At 40.5% G+C, this 18,974-nt stretch overlaps 1 protein-coding gene across 1 annotated transcript in view; it reads left to right on the top strand.

The window, feature by feature from the left end:
- ajap1 (adherens junctions associated protein 1) overlaps positions 1-6,604 on the top strand; it is a 68,465-nt gene extending 61,861 nt beyond the window's left edge. Inside the window, exons 5-6 of the mRNA XM_030055896.1 lie at positions 3,145-3,277; positions 5,070-6,604. Coding sequence (XP_029911756.1) covers positions 3,145-3,217 — 73 coding nt within the window. The 3' untranslated portion in view covers positions 3,218-3,277; positions 5,070-6,604. The remainder of the gene's footprint in view (positions 1-3,144; positions 3,278-5,069) is intronic.
- The last annotated feature ends 12,370 nt before the right edge of the window (positions 6,605-18,974 follow it).

Raw genomic sequence — 18,974 nt, 5'->3', positions numbered from 1 at the left:
AATTTCAGCCAAAAAATGAAATTCAACACTTTATGTTTCTAAAGTATCATGGTTTTGTGAAGGAACAAATGTTGCCATAATTTTTAGATTTGACAGTTGTAAAGACATAACTGATGAGGCATGCAAAGAGGGCAAAATACAAACATGACAAATGATGACTAAAAATGACAACTAAGTAAGGACCATACTCGTGATTTTGAATGTTTAGCATAATATCAACAAAATGAATATATTTCACATTTCTGCTAATCTCTTCCCAAAGCAAGCAGTCGTATAATAGAACTGCCATATCATTATTCCTCCTTTTTATCCAGCCACTGCTTTCCATTCATTCCACTTCAATAAGAAAATGAACTTTCAGAGACTTCAAACTTCACAGCAGTATTCCATCACCATAAGAAAGTCCTCCACATTAGTTTTGCTAAAAGCAGCAGCACTGTTGTGTTTTGATGACTTGAAACTGGGTGGAGTGAAATTATCCCTCCACTGGAAAGTAGTCCCCAGGGAAATGTTTACTTTACACAACCACTTATCATTCTCATGGTTTATGAATGTTGATGACTTTGTTAGCTGCAGAATCAGAATCACATTGTAAGGCGGCCGTTTCAACTAAAAATTCACATTTGAAAATGGAGGGATTTTGATTATATGTTGTGAATTATTTAATACCCGTGCATGATTTGCAAAATGGATTGTTTCGATGTAAAATGTGGGTCAATTGTTGTAAACAGAACAAACATTCAAAATCACTGAAATGGTCCTTTAAGTCAGTGTTAAAAAATAAAAATAGTCATAGTGAATCCACTGTTTCCTTCATGGAATGTATGAGAATCTGTGTTATGTGCTGCTCTCCTGCCTCGTGTTATTTCTCTAAACTGCACTCTGCAAAGGCTTCAGAGGTTTATGTGAGAACATCCACACAAATTGGCTGCATTTAATGCCATTGTTCATCTGCCTGACACTGTCTTCTCCCCGGAGTGAAGCCTGGCTGATCTATGTCAGTATATCCAAGTTGCACAGACAAAGTAAGCTGTTGAATCATCCACTGATATTAATTTTTGTGTAATGAGTCATGTCATAGTCTCCATGACAATATTATGTCAAGACAATCTACCGACTTGCATATCATCTGTCTGCAGTACTTTACTCTGCCAATTCCTGTCAGGCCCAGCTTCTTAAAGCTGTGCTAGTAAAGTTTGTAGTTCAGCCCCTAAAGGCAGTGAGAGGTAAGTGAATTCAAACTTCAGTACCCTGAAAATGCTGTAACATGACATGACAGTGGCTAAAAAGCTCAAATGTTGATGACTCCAGATTTTTCTGGATGAAGTGCTCTGTTTTTTGTGGTTTAAATTATTTAAAGGCATAGTTCACCCATTTTGAAAAATGTTATGTTGTTTCACTTCCCCCCCAGCTGTTCTGTAGGACAGTAGTGGTGCTCTCTTCCTCTCATTGTTACTGAGTGCTGGATACTGGCTGGATGCTCCAAATGCTCCTGCCATTGAGGTGGACTTCCCCCCAGCTAAAACTCTGAAAAATACCTGCCATAATCCACTCAAATAAGGTTTAACATCACTTTATAATTATTGCTCTCCAAAACTAAAATGCACATATGACTAGAGTGCACACAGATGATAGTTTTGCTGAAAATAGGCTACTGTGTAATAATACTTTTTCTGGTATCAACATCCAGAAAGATCCGGTAACTTCTGCACTTCCTGTATCACTCAATAACACCATTTCAGGTTGCAAAAAACCCTGCTACACATAATCAAACTCAAACTTTGTTTATTTAAAATTCTTAGTCAGTTAGTTAGGCAGTTATTCAGAGTGTTAGCTGGGGGGAAGTCCAGCTCAATGGCAGGAGGCTAACAGTTAGCATGTGGAGCATCCAGCCAGTATCCAGCACTCAGTAACAATGAGAGGAAGAGAACACCACAGAACAGCTGCAGGGGGAAGAGAAATCATGTAACATTTTTCAGAATGGGTGAGCTATCCTCTGAGTGTGTCTTTCCCACTTTCTGTGGGTGGAGAAGTGCCCATGACAACAGAGTCCATGGCATCTTAATTAGAAGAGACGGGACGCTTTTCCTTGTTGCTACGCCACTTTGTGATATAGACTGACAGCCGTTTTTTTGTTTTGTTTTGTTTTGTTTTGTTCTCATACAAATCTTGCCTTGTGCAGCTTTAAGTTGGTCTTCATCTTCATGACATCATTTTTGTGAAAGTAATCATATGTGTGAAAATAGTTTTGATGGTTTGAGCAACAGTCATTTAATTGCTGAATAGCAGCTGGAGGGGGGAGAAGACATTCACACTGGGATATCAAAATCCTGCAGCCATTTCATTATTCTGGCGCCACAGAGGATAATTTGTTTGGAGAAAATAGTCACTGTTTTCTGGATTTGTTTTCTTAGTTCATTTTTTTTTTAAAGCAGAGGCATTCAAAGTCTAGATCTTGAAGAAATGATTTTTATATTCCAGTGCACAGACCCTTCTAGCGTTCAGCTGAAGCATTGCTGAATCTCAAGGGCTTTTGTGTTCTAAAGAAATTCCTGCTGTGCACTGTACAGTCATTTTTTTTAGCTATGTTAACCCATTTTAACATATGAATCTCTCAACTTTACATGAGTTAATAAAAATTCAAGTTGAAAACATGATGTGGATGTGGTATCTAGTAGTTTTAGTATTTATCAGCTACTGGAAGTACACCGACTACATATCATTTCTCTCTGTGGACACAGCTCTGGCTGATATTGATATTTTGGAGTGAAAAACTGGATAACTGACAGCTGGCACAGGCATTCATTTTATTTAAATACATTTAAATATATTTGATATACGTAGAAGTTACCATATTTATGCAAAAATTCCAAAAATATTATTACTATCATTATTGTCAGTGTGGTAAAGCCTATGAAACAGCATTTAGGCCATGGGACATAAAATCTCCAATGAGACCCAAGAAGATAATCTAACTAACTTCATTATATCCATCATTTGAGAGGTAGACCCCACTGGCCGGATCTCATCCAGTCATAGTTTGAAATAAAACTCAATATTGGACCCATATTTCAACAAGCTAGCATATCAGTCTTAAGATTACAATGTAGTGATTTTTCTTACGCCTTGCATTTGATCCCACAGGCCCTCTCCCACCGAAAGGCAACTGATTCCTGTGGCCTTTGTGTCAGAGAAATGGTTTGAGATCTCCTGCTGACCGGCTCAAGGCCTTGTTCACTTCCTGTGGGCGGACCAGACTTCCTGAATTCACGCTCTGGTGGGTTCTGTGCTACTTTGTCCCTTTGCAAATCATTGCCTGAGCCTTAGCCACCTAGATCCCTGCAGCGCTGCTGCCCCAGTTTGGGAATAGAGGGGAACTTGGCATATGTTTGTTAGTTCTGACATGATTATGCTTCAGTCTGTCTTCTATGCAGTGCTGCAAATTGATTGACATCCAGTTCATTGCAATATCAAAAAATGGCGTTATTCATGATAAGGTATTTATTGTAAACACATTATTAAAAAATGCCGGCAGTTGATATGATTTCTTGCAGCATCGCCACCCTACATCTATGAAACATTTTTGTGGATATTTATGCACCATCATTATTACACCCCATAGCATACTGGTTGGAGCATTTCTACAAGTAAAAGCGGCACTTTTTCTTGACATTTGACATATTTTTATGCATGGGCGATGTATGCCAGAATGGTCCGCATTTGAAATTCAAAGCGTGGAAGTTAAACACATGCTCTGGCCCCACAGTGTGGCTGCAAGCCCGGGGGGAGGCGTAACGTCTGCAATTGACCCAGATTTGAAAAGGAATAGATTGCCTGCAGGTAGTATACTGAGAGGACAGCGCCAAGTCGTTGTCTGGACACACATTAGTCTCAGTCAGCTCCACTCGCCACAGCCTTGCTCTCTGTGCTGCAGTCTTAAAGACATGAGAATCCTTGTTATGACTTCAAACTTTATGTACTGCTCAGGCTTATCAGAGGCCAAAACAGAGTGGATTCTGATACACTGGGTGTGCACATGCTCCTCAGGTTAAACCTCGATACCAATTCAAATGAAACCAAATGTAACCAATGAAACGTTGTTACAGTGACTACATTTACATGAACTAAATAATCTGGCCTCATTCTAAACAAGACAATAATCTGTTTAATCTGTTTACATGGGTTGCTTATACATTTATTCTTTCCAATCTTAGTCCTGTTTACATGCTACAGAGAATAGCCTGATTTAGCCTGGCTTGACCACTATGCAACATATATCCATTTCACACAAAATATTGAGCATGCATGGTGGCTCCACCTCACCTCTTGCTTTACCATAGAAGTCGCTAAAAGAGAATTAGCCATCTTGCAGCTGGATCACCATATCTGTCACAGTCTGCTGCAAAAACTCAAATAGGATGTCATATTATGATTAAGGTGTATACATGTCTGAAATACCCTTCAACAACCCAACTAAGGACCATACCAGTGAATTTGCATGTTTGGCATAATATCTACTAAATGTCTAAACTTCATGTTTTGCCAATGAAGCAGTCATATTTTCAAACTGTGACATATTTATTCCTAACTTTTATTCAGCTATTGGTTTCCATTCTCTCTTCCGGAGAATAGCCCTCAGGGAAACACTTCCATTACACAGCCAATTATCGGTTCTGTGGTTTATGAATAGTGAGGACTTTGTTAGCCACAGAAGCAGAACGTTATAAGGTGGGTGTTTCAACTAAAAATTCAAATTTGTAAATCAAGGGAAATCTTGAGTACCCCCACATGGTTTGCTGCAACGTCGAATGTGGCTAAATTGTAGTAAATGGGCCAAACATTCAAAATCACTGATATGGTCCTTTAATACGAGTGTTGCTTACTATCATTATGACCTCATTGGGGTTAATGTAACATGCAGTTTGATGGACATTCCTTTTCCCAGCATTGCTTTAATGGGGTTAATATGGGTGTATTGCAGCCCATGTAAATGTAGTCAGTGATGTGTCCATCTTGAATTCAGTCGGTCATGAGGGGTAATGATGATTTTGTTCTCCACATCTCTACAGGATCCAGTTGGAAACAACACACACAAACAAAACCGCTCCTTTTGTAACATAGTGGGATCACTCTTTGGACACCGGTGAAGATATTTATTTTTCTAGAGATGATTACAAGCTGAGCAGCCACAACGCTGCCACTCCATATTTCCAGGGACTTACAGTCATTTAGATATAGATTATATATATAGATATATTTACAGGATATGTGGGACAAGACTATGGACGTCACGGATGTCTCAACAGAGGAAAAACATGGGGATATATTTGACATTTGACAAAGGAATCCAAGGAGCAGCTGTGGGGTGGAAGATGAGCTGTATTTCTGAACAATGTGCCAATAATGCCACTATGTGCCACAATCTGGATAGAAGGAACTTTCGACAACAAGTGATGGACAAAAGACAGAGCGCTATATTAACCCTGTATCAACTCCAACTCTATTGTTTTTTTTTTTTTTAAAGAAATATGAACGATAAAAAAAATGCTACAAAAGTATTTGAATAATGTTTTGAACTAGTTTTAAGGATTGTGTTGCAAAAGAGTCCAAAAACATATTTATATGGAGCACTACTCATCTTGGGTGGGCGGGGGGGAGAGAAAACGAGAACAAAAAAAGAAGAAGAAACGGTATATGCTTTATCAAACACCTGATTTTAACATAGTTTCTATAGATCCCATTTTAAAAGCAGAGGCGTTATTTCTATTTTTTTATGCAGAAAAGTCTGCCACAGCCCTAATACCTAACAGAGTTGGTCCTGAGCACTAGGGTGTCAGGACTGTTAATTAATTCTCTCATTGCAACCTGAGACTACAACAATCTGGAGACTCCGCGAGCCAATCCAAGCGCTCGGTCTTTGAAGTTCCAGACTGATTTGGCTTCATGTAAAAAGAATATCTTTCTATGACGCAGACGCCGTGCTGCCCCAAATTCCATGGCAGCACATTCATGTATGGATTGTGTGATGACAGCCACGACGAAAGGCATGGAAGTTGAGCGCAGCGTTCACACTGCCTCAGGTCTGTCTCGCTCTCTGGCAACACACAACACTCCCATTTTCCGTCTCAGTCTCAAGCAGTCGTTTTTTGGATAAGTTACAATGATTGGTTATGATTCAGATCTGAGCCGCGTTGCTAAAAGGGGTGGAACTGATTCAATTTGAAGTTCACATTCAAATAATTCATGCGATCGTTTGCATAAATGGGAAAGGGAGCTAAAAATTAATCTCTCCACCCAACTCACAGATTGTAAATGAACATCCCCACCCCGTCTCCCAGATTGCTGTGTTTCTGACAAATTATTTTTTTTTGAAACCTAACTCGGAATTATAGAATCAGGAAGTCGGGAAGAATGTGAACCAATTAGCTGAAGATAGAAAATAAATGCCCCTCTCAATTATTCAAGTGGGAGTGAAGAAGAACCTATGAAAGAAGCACTGCAAAGGGTGTCTCTCAGGATCAAAACTGTCTGCAGCTTGTGTTTTGAATACAGGAAGTAATAAAGAGAAATAAAGAGAAATTGCCCTCACAGCACAGGATGTGGTAAGGGGCATCTCAGATCATAAAAGCTATATCTTAATGTTTTTAGCATATCAAAATGTCAGCCAGGATGTTAGAGGTGGTGCACAAGCTCGATGTTGTGCCAAGGGAAGCATAATAAAAAGCTGGCATCCTTTCCCCAGTAGACCCATGAGAAAGAGGTTTTTTTTTTGTTTTGTTTTGTTCTGTCTTGTTTTTTTTTTTTTTCACTCTATTAGAAAACCTAAAATGCTCCATCAGTTGAAAGTAAGGGGATTAGGACGAGCCAGTCACGAAGCGGCCAAATTGATTTAAACTATCTCTAAAGTCAAGGTGAGGGAAGTCCATCCCGAGGAAGGACAGAAAAACGACTCACAAGAGCTTTCGAGCACCATTTTAATATCAACCTCAAGTGCTGAAAGACGGATTACCTTTGTGCTACGGAGCTTTTAAGGAAGCCACCTATTAATCTACCTTTTGTTGTGCTGTGGGTCCGTACAAAGCACAAACACAACTCTAATTGTAAATGTTTTTTGGGTGCAGACAGCAATATGTACAGACAAAAAAAAAAGATGGATTTTATCGCCTGTCGAGGGCACATCACTGCACTTAGGACTCCAATAATTCACTCGAGTGGTTGAAGGCTTGTGCTCCACTGTTCTTTATGATTTAAGAAAAGGCTGACATAAATAGTCGTCCCGGTGTGCAGTTCTGAGATCAGTATCCGTATATATATGAGCCATTCAGGAGGTGCCGAGCTAGCCTGGGACAAACACTGTGGTGCAAAACGACTGCTTTTGCCCATTTCCACGTGAAAAAAAAAAAAACACTCCTCATGAATGACCCATGCCAATTCAGCCTAACACATGTGTTGGGCTCTGGAGTTGCTTATTTGACATAACATATATTTTTTTGAATGAAGAGTGTTATCTTAATAGTCAGAGGGTTATGAAAACTACTGTATATTATACACGTGTAAATGTATTTTCTATATATTTACTTCTATTTGTGTACAGGTGTGTTCTATTTTTCAAGGCCTCTCCCATTTTTGGGAAAGGTTTCAGCTAGGTCGGGGATAGTGTCTTTGTTTACATGTGTAACTACAGTATTTCTTTCAAAACACAAAACTAACCTTGTGCCAAGCTTCCTACCTGCACTTTCAAGCAGTACTTGTATTATATCTTTAGCTAACCAGTATAATACTTTAGTAGACGCTGCAATAGTTCAGAGACTAAAGAGTGATTTCCAGGTGGAATGTACGAAAGAAGCGGTCCGTCGTGGTGCGAGGAGGTCTTTACGTTATATCCCGAGTTCCAATTTGATTCTGCTGTATTTATGGTTGGCTGGGAAACCAATGACATGCTCTTGTCAAACGTCATCTCCACATAAAGCTTACTATAGTGGTTCATCACCTTAACGAAAAATAATGTAAATCCAACAGTAGCTGCCAAGAAGTTCAGTCAACCAAGACTGGGTTGCACTTGTTATTTCTCTCACATCTCTCATTTAATATTTATAGTTTTATATTGCTACGACCACTCCAGGGGCCCCAGACAATGGATGTGTTATCATAGTCTTAAACGACAGGGAGAATTGACATACAGGAGCATATTAAGTGATCAGGGAAAGACAAGTTGTTATTTGTACTGAATTCTCCGCCTTTTCTGTTTGATGCTGTAGCTAAATTGATGAAGACGTTATCAGAGAGAGACACAAGGGTGTGGAAAAAGATTAGCAGATTTTTCCTGTTTTTTTGTTGTTTTTTTTGTTGTTTCTTTTCCCACTTGTCCACTTTTTGTGCAGACATACTGAACTTAAATTACAGCAGTTCGATCCAGCCAGTATCCAGCACTCAGTAACAATGAGAGAAAATGGGAGAACTATCCCTTAAATGAGTTGAAGTGATGGTAAGGAACTGTATCATTCGTTCGGTGTGTGCTGGAACTTGTGTGCTGTGAACAATTTGTGACAGCAGTCGGAAGTTTCTCAACTCAGATGTCTGACTTCATTTTTCCCGACTGCAGTTCACTGTTGTATGAAAGTAAATACTTGTGGTTGCCAAGTCTCTGTAGTTCAGATGGCTTACACTCGACCTTATCATTTAAAAATGTTCATGTGACCCTAGCGAAAAGCCTGTAAAAAATTTCTAACAAATCAGTGAGGATTTAATTTCTAAATCTTATGTGACTCAAGAATTGGGAATATTGAATTGTAACATTCCAACCTGAACATTTGTTTGTTTGTTTGTTTTTGTTTGTTTTTCCAAAATCCAAGGACTCCAATTGGATTCTTGAGGGGAAACCCTGGCATTTTGAATTTTAGCGTGATATCATTCTTCAAAAGACACTTTTGATACTGGAGGGGAACAAGTTTCCTAGTTTCCCTGAAAAAGCTTGTTCACTGTGTTAGCATCACTCATTAAAAGCAAGGGGCACTGTTCGCTCAAAGTGACTTCACTTTGCATTCCCAAAAGACTTTTTGACAAGGAGAACTATAATTCACTTACATAATTCATTTATTTCGAAAAGGCATGTATATCTTTAGTCCATCAGCATATATCACCCTTCCTCCTTTTATCTCTGTCTGGAGTCAGAATGATATGTAAGGAAATGCCTTACTGCTTTCTCACCTATTCAGTTTATATTTTAAGAAAATTGCTGAGTGCGGTGCATGTTGGATAAATTGGTCTTGGAGGAAAATAAATCCTCTCCGCCGGCCAGTTTTGATTCAGGGAACTGGTGGTGGTGTTGTGAGCAAGCAGGCAAGAGCAGGGTCTCCAGGAGGTGGTAGAGAAGTCTGAAACAGACACCAAAGACTCGACATGCCTTTTCCACAGCGAATGAATTTCTCACGGCTTAGAACCCCTTTTCTGTCTCTTCAGCAAACCCAGAGGCCTGTGTCCCCTTCAGCACAAACAAGCTCTCAATTAACAAGGGTTTCCTCGCCAGCATCAAGATGGATGCGCCGCACGCGTCCAGAGGGACCTTGATTGCTGTTTGCACATCTGACCCGCAGATTGAAACCTATTGACGTATTGTTCATGTGAGCTCCACGTTGACTTGGTGTCTGAGGCCAAGGATTCGTTTTCACTGTATCGTCAGATGCAACCAGAACAGAGGAGAAAGGTCAATGCGTCTTGGCTCTCTGCTTAATCATGGTCTTTGAGTGTCTCACTATTCTGGAAGCATGTTCTAGAGAGCCCAACTGGTATTGACGAATGACGATAGGAAGTAGCCCAGCAACAGCTGAAAAAAAAAAAAAAAATCGCTGGAATGATCAGAATTCAGCTGGCAAGACTCAAACGTCAAGACGAGACTCGAGCTCCGGGAAGGAAGGGTAAATTTAGCAGAGCACTGTGTAAACCTGAGAGAAGCACGATTTGACAATGAAAAACGCCAGTTGAACTCAGCAGAAAAGGACGAGGTTTATCTTGACGACATATAGACTGATACGATCTGAATCCATTTTTTTTTTTTTTTAGCAGTCAGAAAACTGTGTAGCTATCCTCTCTGCTTCTCCTCATTGTCTCAGAATTCACGTACTGTGCGCTTACTGTATCTAAAGCGGAGGGCTCCGACTCTCCACTTGGGTCATGTTTTTACTCCTCGATTCACAAGAGCTAAGGCACTGTCGGTGCTTATCAATACAGTCAAAGACTTGAAAAACCAACTCTTGGTTCACGCCATCACAATTTCCCCATAATCCCTTTGGTAAAAGGAGACAGAGTAGCTGTGTGACCCAAATCTGCCTATGTGGCATATCATGTGCCGCCGCTCAGAGGGCCTCGGAAACTGTATGATGCCTTCAAACAAAGTGGAGGCCTGCAATGATTGACATCGCTTGGATATTCGGGATAATGGGACAACATCGGCCTGTGGTTGCTTATTCCCTGACAGGTCATAAAAATTCGAGTGGACAGAGATGCATAGCCGACATGCCCCGTCTCAGAGAGGGTGTCAGATCATAAATATCGTGTGAAATTTCAATTTGTAGGGCAGAGGAAGATCTATAGGTATCAAAGTGAACAGAATCAACACCAGACACTTTTTTTTGTTTTTTAAACATTTTATTTATGTACGTTTTTATTTTCATTGTTTCACATGGGGGCACACAAAGGGTTGTTCATTGATTTTACAATCACGGTCCATACCTATCACGCAGGAACCTGACTTGAGTCGTGTTGTCGCCATAAAAATGAAGACTTTGTACTTTGTGACTCTTAAACTTTTTATATTTGTGTTTAATATATCAATGAGTACCTCTGTTACTTTTGTATAAGACTTATGAATATAGTATACACACACACATACACACACACAACACATATCCACAAAAGGGACTGCAGTCGGTCTCTGTGACGGCTAAATGTTGTACAATTTTTATTTTGTGTCTTATGAACCACATTTCTCTTCCTTTTGTAGTTATTGGTAAATGTTTCGATTTCCAGGTGACTTTAATTTGGTTACTCTTGTACTAAGCTCTGTATTTGCAAGCACTGTAAATGCGATTCTCATTGGATTCGTCCTCTGTACATTTAGTACTCTGATGTTGCTATTAATTAATAAAATGTAAAACAACATGAGCTTGTGCTGGGGAGTTTGTTAAAAATGATCATGGAAGGCAGCAACCTTGGCAAATAGCACAAAATAAAGTCTTTCAGTATGAATTGAAGCTGGGTTCTGCATGTATCTTTATCAAATCAAATTCCATGCATACATACAAGGAATTCTGGGAGTGGTTTGGCTTGGTTAAGGTTGGGGTTTGCCTGATCTCAAGACTGAACTGTCAACTTGTTGCACGTTTCCATCTTCAGCCTGACACTGTCTCCACTCTGAGTGATTTCTGTGGGCGAAGGGAATTCGATTTTCCTTCACTAGAGACTCATGTATCAGCCTGGATGCAGCGTCATTTTAGGTCAACACGGATGCGTTGCCATGCCAACATGTTGGTTTTATCAGGGTTTTAAAGAGTGGAGTGGAGCAAGGTAGAAACTGTGATGTTGGGCAATATTGAGAGGATATGTCGTCTATGTTAACCGAGGGACTATTTCATCATTTTCCCTATATCATCCATTTTCTCATGTTAGCCAGTGTTAGCTAACAGCTCTCAGTGTCTGGCACAGCTCGATTACATTAACCATGTTTGTCTTTTCATGGAAGTCACAATTGATGAAGCCAAAATCCAGCTTATTTCCCTGTTTTTAAAAATCCTTTTCATTTACATTTTAGTGCATTGACATGGTGAGGTTTGATACTACACTCATAGGGGAGAGTGGGGTAAATAGTGCCAATTTTTACTTTACTTTTTTTACTGCCTTTAAAGCGAGGGGATTATAGTAATGCCTCCAACTAAAATGTGCACATGTAGTTTAGGATGTTGTGCATCCCTGGGAGCAATCACTTTGGATGTTATATAAACTCTTTGAGAAATACAGCTTGGTACAGCAGTGGTTTTGTGGCACAACTTGCCCCCGGTGCAGGGTAAATTGTGCCATTAGAGAGAATACACTGGGGTAAATTGTGCCATTGATAATTGAAGTAAAACAGATCATTTTAATCTCACAAATGATAATGCTATATAAAAGCAAAACAAATTCAATACAAAATTATTTATTTAACATTTATTTATTATTTTAACAAGATCACAGGCCACTTTTCTATGACAAGGCCTAGCGCCACATGAACACATACCCAGAACAAAATAAAAATTCCAAAATGAGCACCTGCAAATCATCTTCATCTGAATCTGAATAGTTTTAATGATCAAAGGTAAGAAGACAATGTACAATAACAATAAAATACAAGAAAGTAATATATGGTATATAATCACAAGTTGTTTTGAGCTAACATCATGCAAACTGTATAGACTCATGGTGTAGCTTGCTAAAGTACTAAAACCTGTGTGAACTGTTTTCAAAGTTTTCTATAATTGTTCACAGCAATCAAAAAACATTGATCATAGAAATTTTACTTTGGAGGGCAAAAAAATGTTTTTTGAACTGAAATGTGCTTACCTCTCAAGCCATGTGTCTCCCTTCTTTGCAGAATGGGTGAAATGGATGCCTCTTCAAAAATATGTGGTCACATGACCAACTTCTTCTATGGTTTTCTAGATAACAGGGGTGGCACTACTTGCCCCTTGGCACAAATTACCCCACTCTCCCCTACATAAAAGACCAAGTGATATCTTGATAAGGGATTTGTACGTTGTAATCTGTGGGGTCAGATGAATGTTTTGTTTTTGCTTTTTGACAGTGATCAAATCATTTTTTTTCCCCTTCCTGTTAGTAAATAGGAAGCATCCCCGTTCCCAGGTGTGTTGAAGGCAATACAACACACATTTCGTCAGAGTGGCGTGGTGTGCTGCACTCCCTGCGGCTTGCTGTTGCACTCGGTGTCAGAATCGGTGAAAAAACAAAATGCAGTGAAGGAAACGAGCTCAGACATGGCTCACTCAACATTAAGAGTCAGTTTTGATTTGGCGTCCCCCCTCCTGGGAAATTAAAGGTGCTCTGTGCAAACAGGGTCAATCGAAGCGAGGACCCTTAAGAGTCAACTAACTAAACCTGTGGAATACGCACACGATGTGATGGTTGTGTCCACATGGACGAAGGCAAACGATTATGAATCAGTAAATTACATGCCCTTTAATCCTTGTGTGTTATGTAATTTAATGTGACCTGTGTGCTATAATTCCTTTTAAATGGGAATCTACCTTTTAAATGGGTTGTAATTGTTATGCGATGTTGTATGTTGGATGTCAGGGTCCTCACTTCAGTCAACTCACCATTCTCCACAGTGCACCTTCAAAAATGGATGGGAATGAACACTAATGTACAGTTGGCCTGCTTTCTGTTGGCCACGTAAGGCAATTAAATAGCTAGTTCCATTGCTCTTGTCATATTTAATATGTTTGGTAGTGTTTTCTGCAAGCCCATGAGTAGCGGACTGGCAACAGGATTCACTCTCAGAATGAATATCTTTGAAAATACAATGTAAGCAGTTCTTTGGAGATTCCTGAGACTAAAACTAGGGTGCTTGACCTAAGATGGGTGTATTTACGACCACGCCAATTAAATAGTTTATAACCACTGGCACTGAGGATGTCTTTACACCTCTTGTGCACCTGTATTTTATTTAATAAGACTGACACGGTCCATCTGGATGATAAACAAACAGAGAGCCAAGAAGGTGCTGTTTTTTTTTTCCCCATCTAACTGATAAATGTGTGAATGTCTTCTCGGCTTGTTTTTTGCCTGTTGAAAGCAGCCGGCCATTAATAATAGCATCGATTAAAGCTTTCTGAGCACTGCCTAAGCCCGTTTTAGTATTCACTTCACAATCGTTCGCAGATCGAGTGGAAAATCCTTTTTAACATTCGCCAAAACTTGCAAAGCCATCAAAGTAGCTCTCGTCACCCCCGCCAGGTGAGGTGGCCGCCGAGATCAGTAGCTGTTTAGTTATAATTATAAGGTCTTATTGTTGATAGGAACAAAGATGGGATGGTTTGGCAGCAGCGGAGTAGATTTGTGCTTTGAGGAATTAATAATTGACAGAAGACACAAGACAACAATAATTGCTGCCTCCGGTAAATGCCACAGTTCCAGTTTGGGCCGGTCAATACCAGAGATGTTACCTTGATGTGCCCTGCAATTGAAGGACTGAGACAATTAGTGTGATTTGGAAAAAGTTGGGATGCAGTGGTGCGCTGCATCATCTCAGAGTTTCACGAAAATAGTCCCTGAGACTTGATGTGTTTTCTCCTCCCAGTCAACTCCTCCCAGTCCATCTTCAAACTTCTCATGCGCTATTTAACATTTTATCTCGTGATCAAAGGCCTCTCTCTCATCCTCTCTCCGTCTCTAGGCCTCTACTTTTCTGTCGTTTTCTTTCCGTCCTTCTCTCTCTCGCTGTCGCTCCCTTACTCTCGGTTTCTCCATCACAGTGGGTATTTTTGGGATCACCTGGAGATACAGTTCTCCTCTCCTGTTTGACGAATCGGCATGGGCAGAACGAGTCCTCCTCTCTGCTCTGTGAGGCCGGGGCCTGTCCTTGGGGTGGCCTGCCAGGCCGCATTAGCATGAGGCCGGTTGGATCAGTCCTTACTGGCTGTGACAGGCCTCGAGCCCCCTTGCTCCTCATACATTAAACAGAATTATGCAACCGCGCGCAGACGGGCCCGATCAATGCGGGTGGACGGCACACGCCAACAGCTGCCAGGGAGATGCTTTAGTGTGGCGAGATAAAGTACCCGCCTCAAACCTGCGCCCGTCAAAGGCGCTGCCACCACCAAGGCCAGACAGCGCAGTCAAAGTTGATTAGCTCCTTGGCTGTGGGGCGCGCCGTGGAGGAGCCACGCCACCTCAGACTGGCAGATGGGACAGGTAGCAGGAGGACTGCAAGGGGACAGGGAGGCCACCAAAATACCCCTCTCAAGTACAAGTGCTATTGCTTTATACAAATTTAATTAACAGTGCTATGTATAGCCTCATTGAACAGCAGCATATGAAATCAATTGTGATAGCCTGGTATAATTACTATAAACAAATGAAATGGCGGTGGAGCCGACGGGGAGCCTCTATCTCGTGTCAGTGGTATTGACAGTGAGATTGTCTCAAAATAAAAAAGGCTGCCAGTCTCCACGGTGATGGTCTCCTGGGTTTACAGTAATTATTAGGGTGTAACGATCCATGCATTGCATTGATGGATTGATTCTAAATCCTTAATTGATTTACTGAAGGAAATAAACAGAATGAATTGCTCTGACTTTGGACTGAATCTCATCTCTCCTTGGCATCGGGAGCATTGCGTTTGCAGGCTGAGTGCTTTCCTGCAGATAAACAGTCCCTGTTTCACATCCAGACAAAACGTCGTCTGAACCTACAAAAACTATCAGTGGTGCTGGATTGTGTGGAGAAATGTTTGACTCGTTTACTCAAAGAAACAGAGATGAAAATGCAAGGCATGGTGAGAAATGAGTTGAAATGTTTCACTGTCACCGCCTAAAAAAAAAAAAAAAAAAAAAGAATATTTTAAGGAACGAGGTATACTTACATCACTGCACATGTTTATTCATGGATGTAAAATTTTGGCTAAAAGCACTGATTGAAGTGATCGAAACTGAATCCTTCCAACAAAGAAAAAAAAAAAATTATGAATTGCAAAATGAATTGATTTGAATCCATGTTAAGCACAAGATTCACAGCCCTAGGACTTACACTGGTGTGTCAAAATATTGCTTTGCTGTGATTTAATGTTAAAGCGCTTCATGAGAAGATTAAAATACTAGGGCGAAGAATATGTGCTTTAGGAAAAAGAAGTATCAATAAAACATTGCTCCGAACAATCTTCACAATGCAAAGCAAAGTGATGACTTGAGCATGAATACTGTCAATATTCTACATTCATTTGGGATGCATTCATTCAGTTTCACTGTGGAAAAAAGTGTTCACACACATCATTGAGAAATGTTATTCCATTCATACCTCTGCTAACACTACAGCGAGACACCAGCTTGGCAACAACTATGCAAACATACACCAATAATACTGGAGCTGAGGGAGATATACACTATATTACCAAAAGTATTCGCTCACCTGCCTTTACTCATACTATGAACTGAAGTGCCATCCCATTCCTAACCCATAGAGTTCAATATGATGTCGGTCCACCTTTTGCAGCTATTACAGCTTCAACTCTTCTGGGAAGACTGTCCACAAGGTTGAGGAGAGTGTTTATAGGAATTTTTGACCATTCTTCCAAAAGCGCATTGGTGAGGTCACACACTGATGTTGGTCGAGAAGGCCTGGCTCTCAGTCTCCGCTCTAATTCATCCCAAAGGTGTTCTATCGGGTTCAGGTCAGGACTCTGTGCAGGCCAGTCAAGTTCATCCACACCAGACTCTGTCATCCATGTCTTTATGGACCTTGCTTTGTGCACTGGTGCACAGTCATGTTGGAAGAGGAAGGGGCCTGCTCCAAACTGTTCCCACAAGGTTGGGAGCATGGAATTGTCCAAAATGTTTTGGTATCCTGAAGCATTCAAAGTTCCTTTCACTGGAACTAAGGGGCCGAGCCCAGCTCCTGAAAAACAACCCCACACCATAATTCCTCCTCCACCAAATTTCACAGTCGGCACAATGCAGTCTGAAATGTACCGTTCTCCTGGCAACCTCCAAACCCAGACTCGTCCATCAGATTGCCAGATGGAAAAGCGTGATTCATCACTCCAGAGAACGCGTCTCCACTGCTCTAGAGGCCAGTGGCGGCGTGCTTTACACCATTGCATCCGACGCTTTGCATTGCACTTGGTGATGTGTGGCTTGGCTGCAGCTGCTCGGCCATGGAAACCCATTCCATGAAGCTCTCTGCGTACTGTACTTGGGCTAATCTGAAGGTCACATGAAGTTTGTAGCTCTGTAGCAATTGACTGTGCAGAAAGTCGGCGACCTCTTTGCACTATGCGCTTCAGCATCCGCTGACCCCTCTCCGTCACTTTACGTGGCCTACCACTTCGTGGCTGAGTTGCTGTTGTTCCCAAACGCTTCCATTTTGTTATAATAGAGCTGACAGTTGACTGTGGAATATTTAGGAGCGAGGAAATTTCACGACTGGATTTGTTGCACAGGTGGCATCCTATGACAGTTCCACGCTGGAATTCACTGAGCTCCTGAGAGCGGCCCATTCTTTCACAAATGTCTTGTTTCACAGTCTGCATGCCTGAGTGCTTGATTTTATACACCTGTGGCCAGGCCAAGTGATTAGGACACCTGATTCTGATCATTTGAATGGGTGAGCGAATACTTTTGGTAATATAGTGTATATAGGCTATATATATATATGTGTGTGTGTGTGTGTGTGTGTGTGTGTGTATATATATATATATATATACATGTGTGTGTGTGTGTGTGTGTGTGTGTGTATATATATATACACACACACACACACACACAAACATATATATATATATATATATATATATATATACAAAAATTTTATTTTCATTTTCAATTAGAATAACAAAAAGAGCATGAGTGAATAATACAGAGGTGCAGGGAGGTAAAATAACAAAGAACAAACAAGAAAAAACATGAAGGAAATTAATAATAATAATAAAAAATAATTAATTTAAAAAAAAGCAAGGGCATTGAGAAACAATTTAAGAACACAAGGTAGAGAATTAGGAATAAAGCTAATCAATAATTAATAGGGGTGGTTAATTTTTTTTTCCCCAAAGACCCACACCACCAATTGAAGATATCAATTGAATCAATTAATTAAACAATTTTTTATTATTATTATTTTTAATATTTTAACAATTTAATTTCATCTTAATTGCCAATTAAGTTTCACATTGCAATTCAGTAAACACCAACTAATGGTTTGGGACTCAGCACACTAAGAAAAGCTGAGCTGAGGGATAAATGCTATGAAAAAGCAGGTACACACGTGATCCTAATGGAATCAGTTTGAGCTGCAGTGGAGCAGAGTGTTTGCAGTGAGCCTGCCCTGGACTCTGCCTCTGTTCCACCTGATGCCACCTAGAGACTGTGAGACTTCAGCGATCTTGTCAGTTTGTTGCGAGTTAGTTATTGCAGGAGTTATCTGCGAGTAAAATCACTGGTTTCAAAAAACAGTCCGAAAAGCAAACAAATATGGCCCTGCAGAGAGGAAGAGTGCACCAGTAACACCAGCATGTTCGTGCACCTGTCGACAGGCAGGTGGGGTGGACAGAGGGTGCACTATCTTCCTATCACACACACACATGCACACACACACAGAGTATAATTTTCAGACTCTCCAGTTTGGATGAATATGGAGGTGAGCATGGCAGTAACATGTCCAAAATCATGAGCCTGCGCAACACGCCAGAGCTTAGAGGCAGAAAAACATTGATACTGGCAACTGAGGCACTCCAACAATAACACAATTATATTTCCTGGATATTTTAATTAGTAGAATCATGATTAAATTGGACATAAATCTACAGCGCCGTAAATCTTTTAAGTCTCATTACCATGCAGACTGTGGCTTGATATGGGTTTTCAAACGCCAATATTTATTTGGATTGAAGTTGCCAGTTTTCAGTGTCATTAAATTTGATCATATTCAAGCCAAAGGATTACGGGCTGGCTGTGCAGACATGGATAAAAAACCAAGTCCTAGACAAAAAAAAAAAACAAAAAAAACAACCTTCAAATAGAGAAATAAAATGAAATCTAAGTCTAGACTTAAAGTGTGTCTGAACAAGCGGTCCTCGAAGTATTCAGTGTTTCCCCCAGAACTGTACTCTTGTCAGGCTGGAAAAGCCTCTGACACAGCATTTCCACCATGGGATGTTGAAGCTGTCCGCTGAAGGCTGTGCTAATGTAATTGTTTAAGGTGGGTTAGCAGCTCCT

This window comes from Myripristis murdjan, chromosome 7, assembly GCF_902150065.1.
Source record: "Myripristis murdjan chromosome 7, fMyrMur1.1, whole genome shotgun sequence".
NCBI lineage: Eukaryota > Metazoa > Chordata > Actinopteri > Holocentriformes > Holocentridae > Myripristis > Myripristis murdjan.
This window is presented reverse-complemented; position numbering and strand designations above follow the sequence as displayed.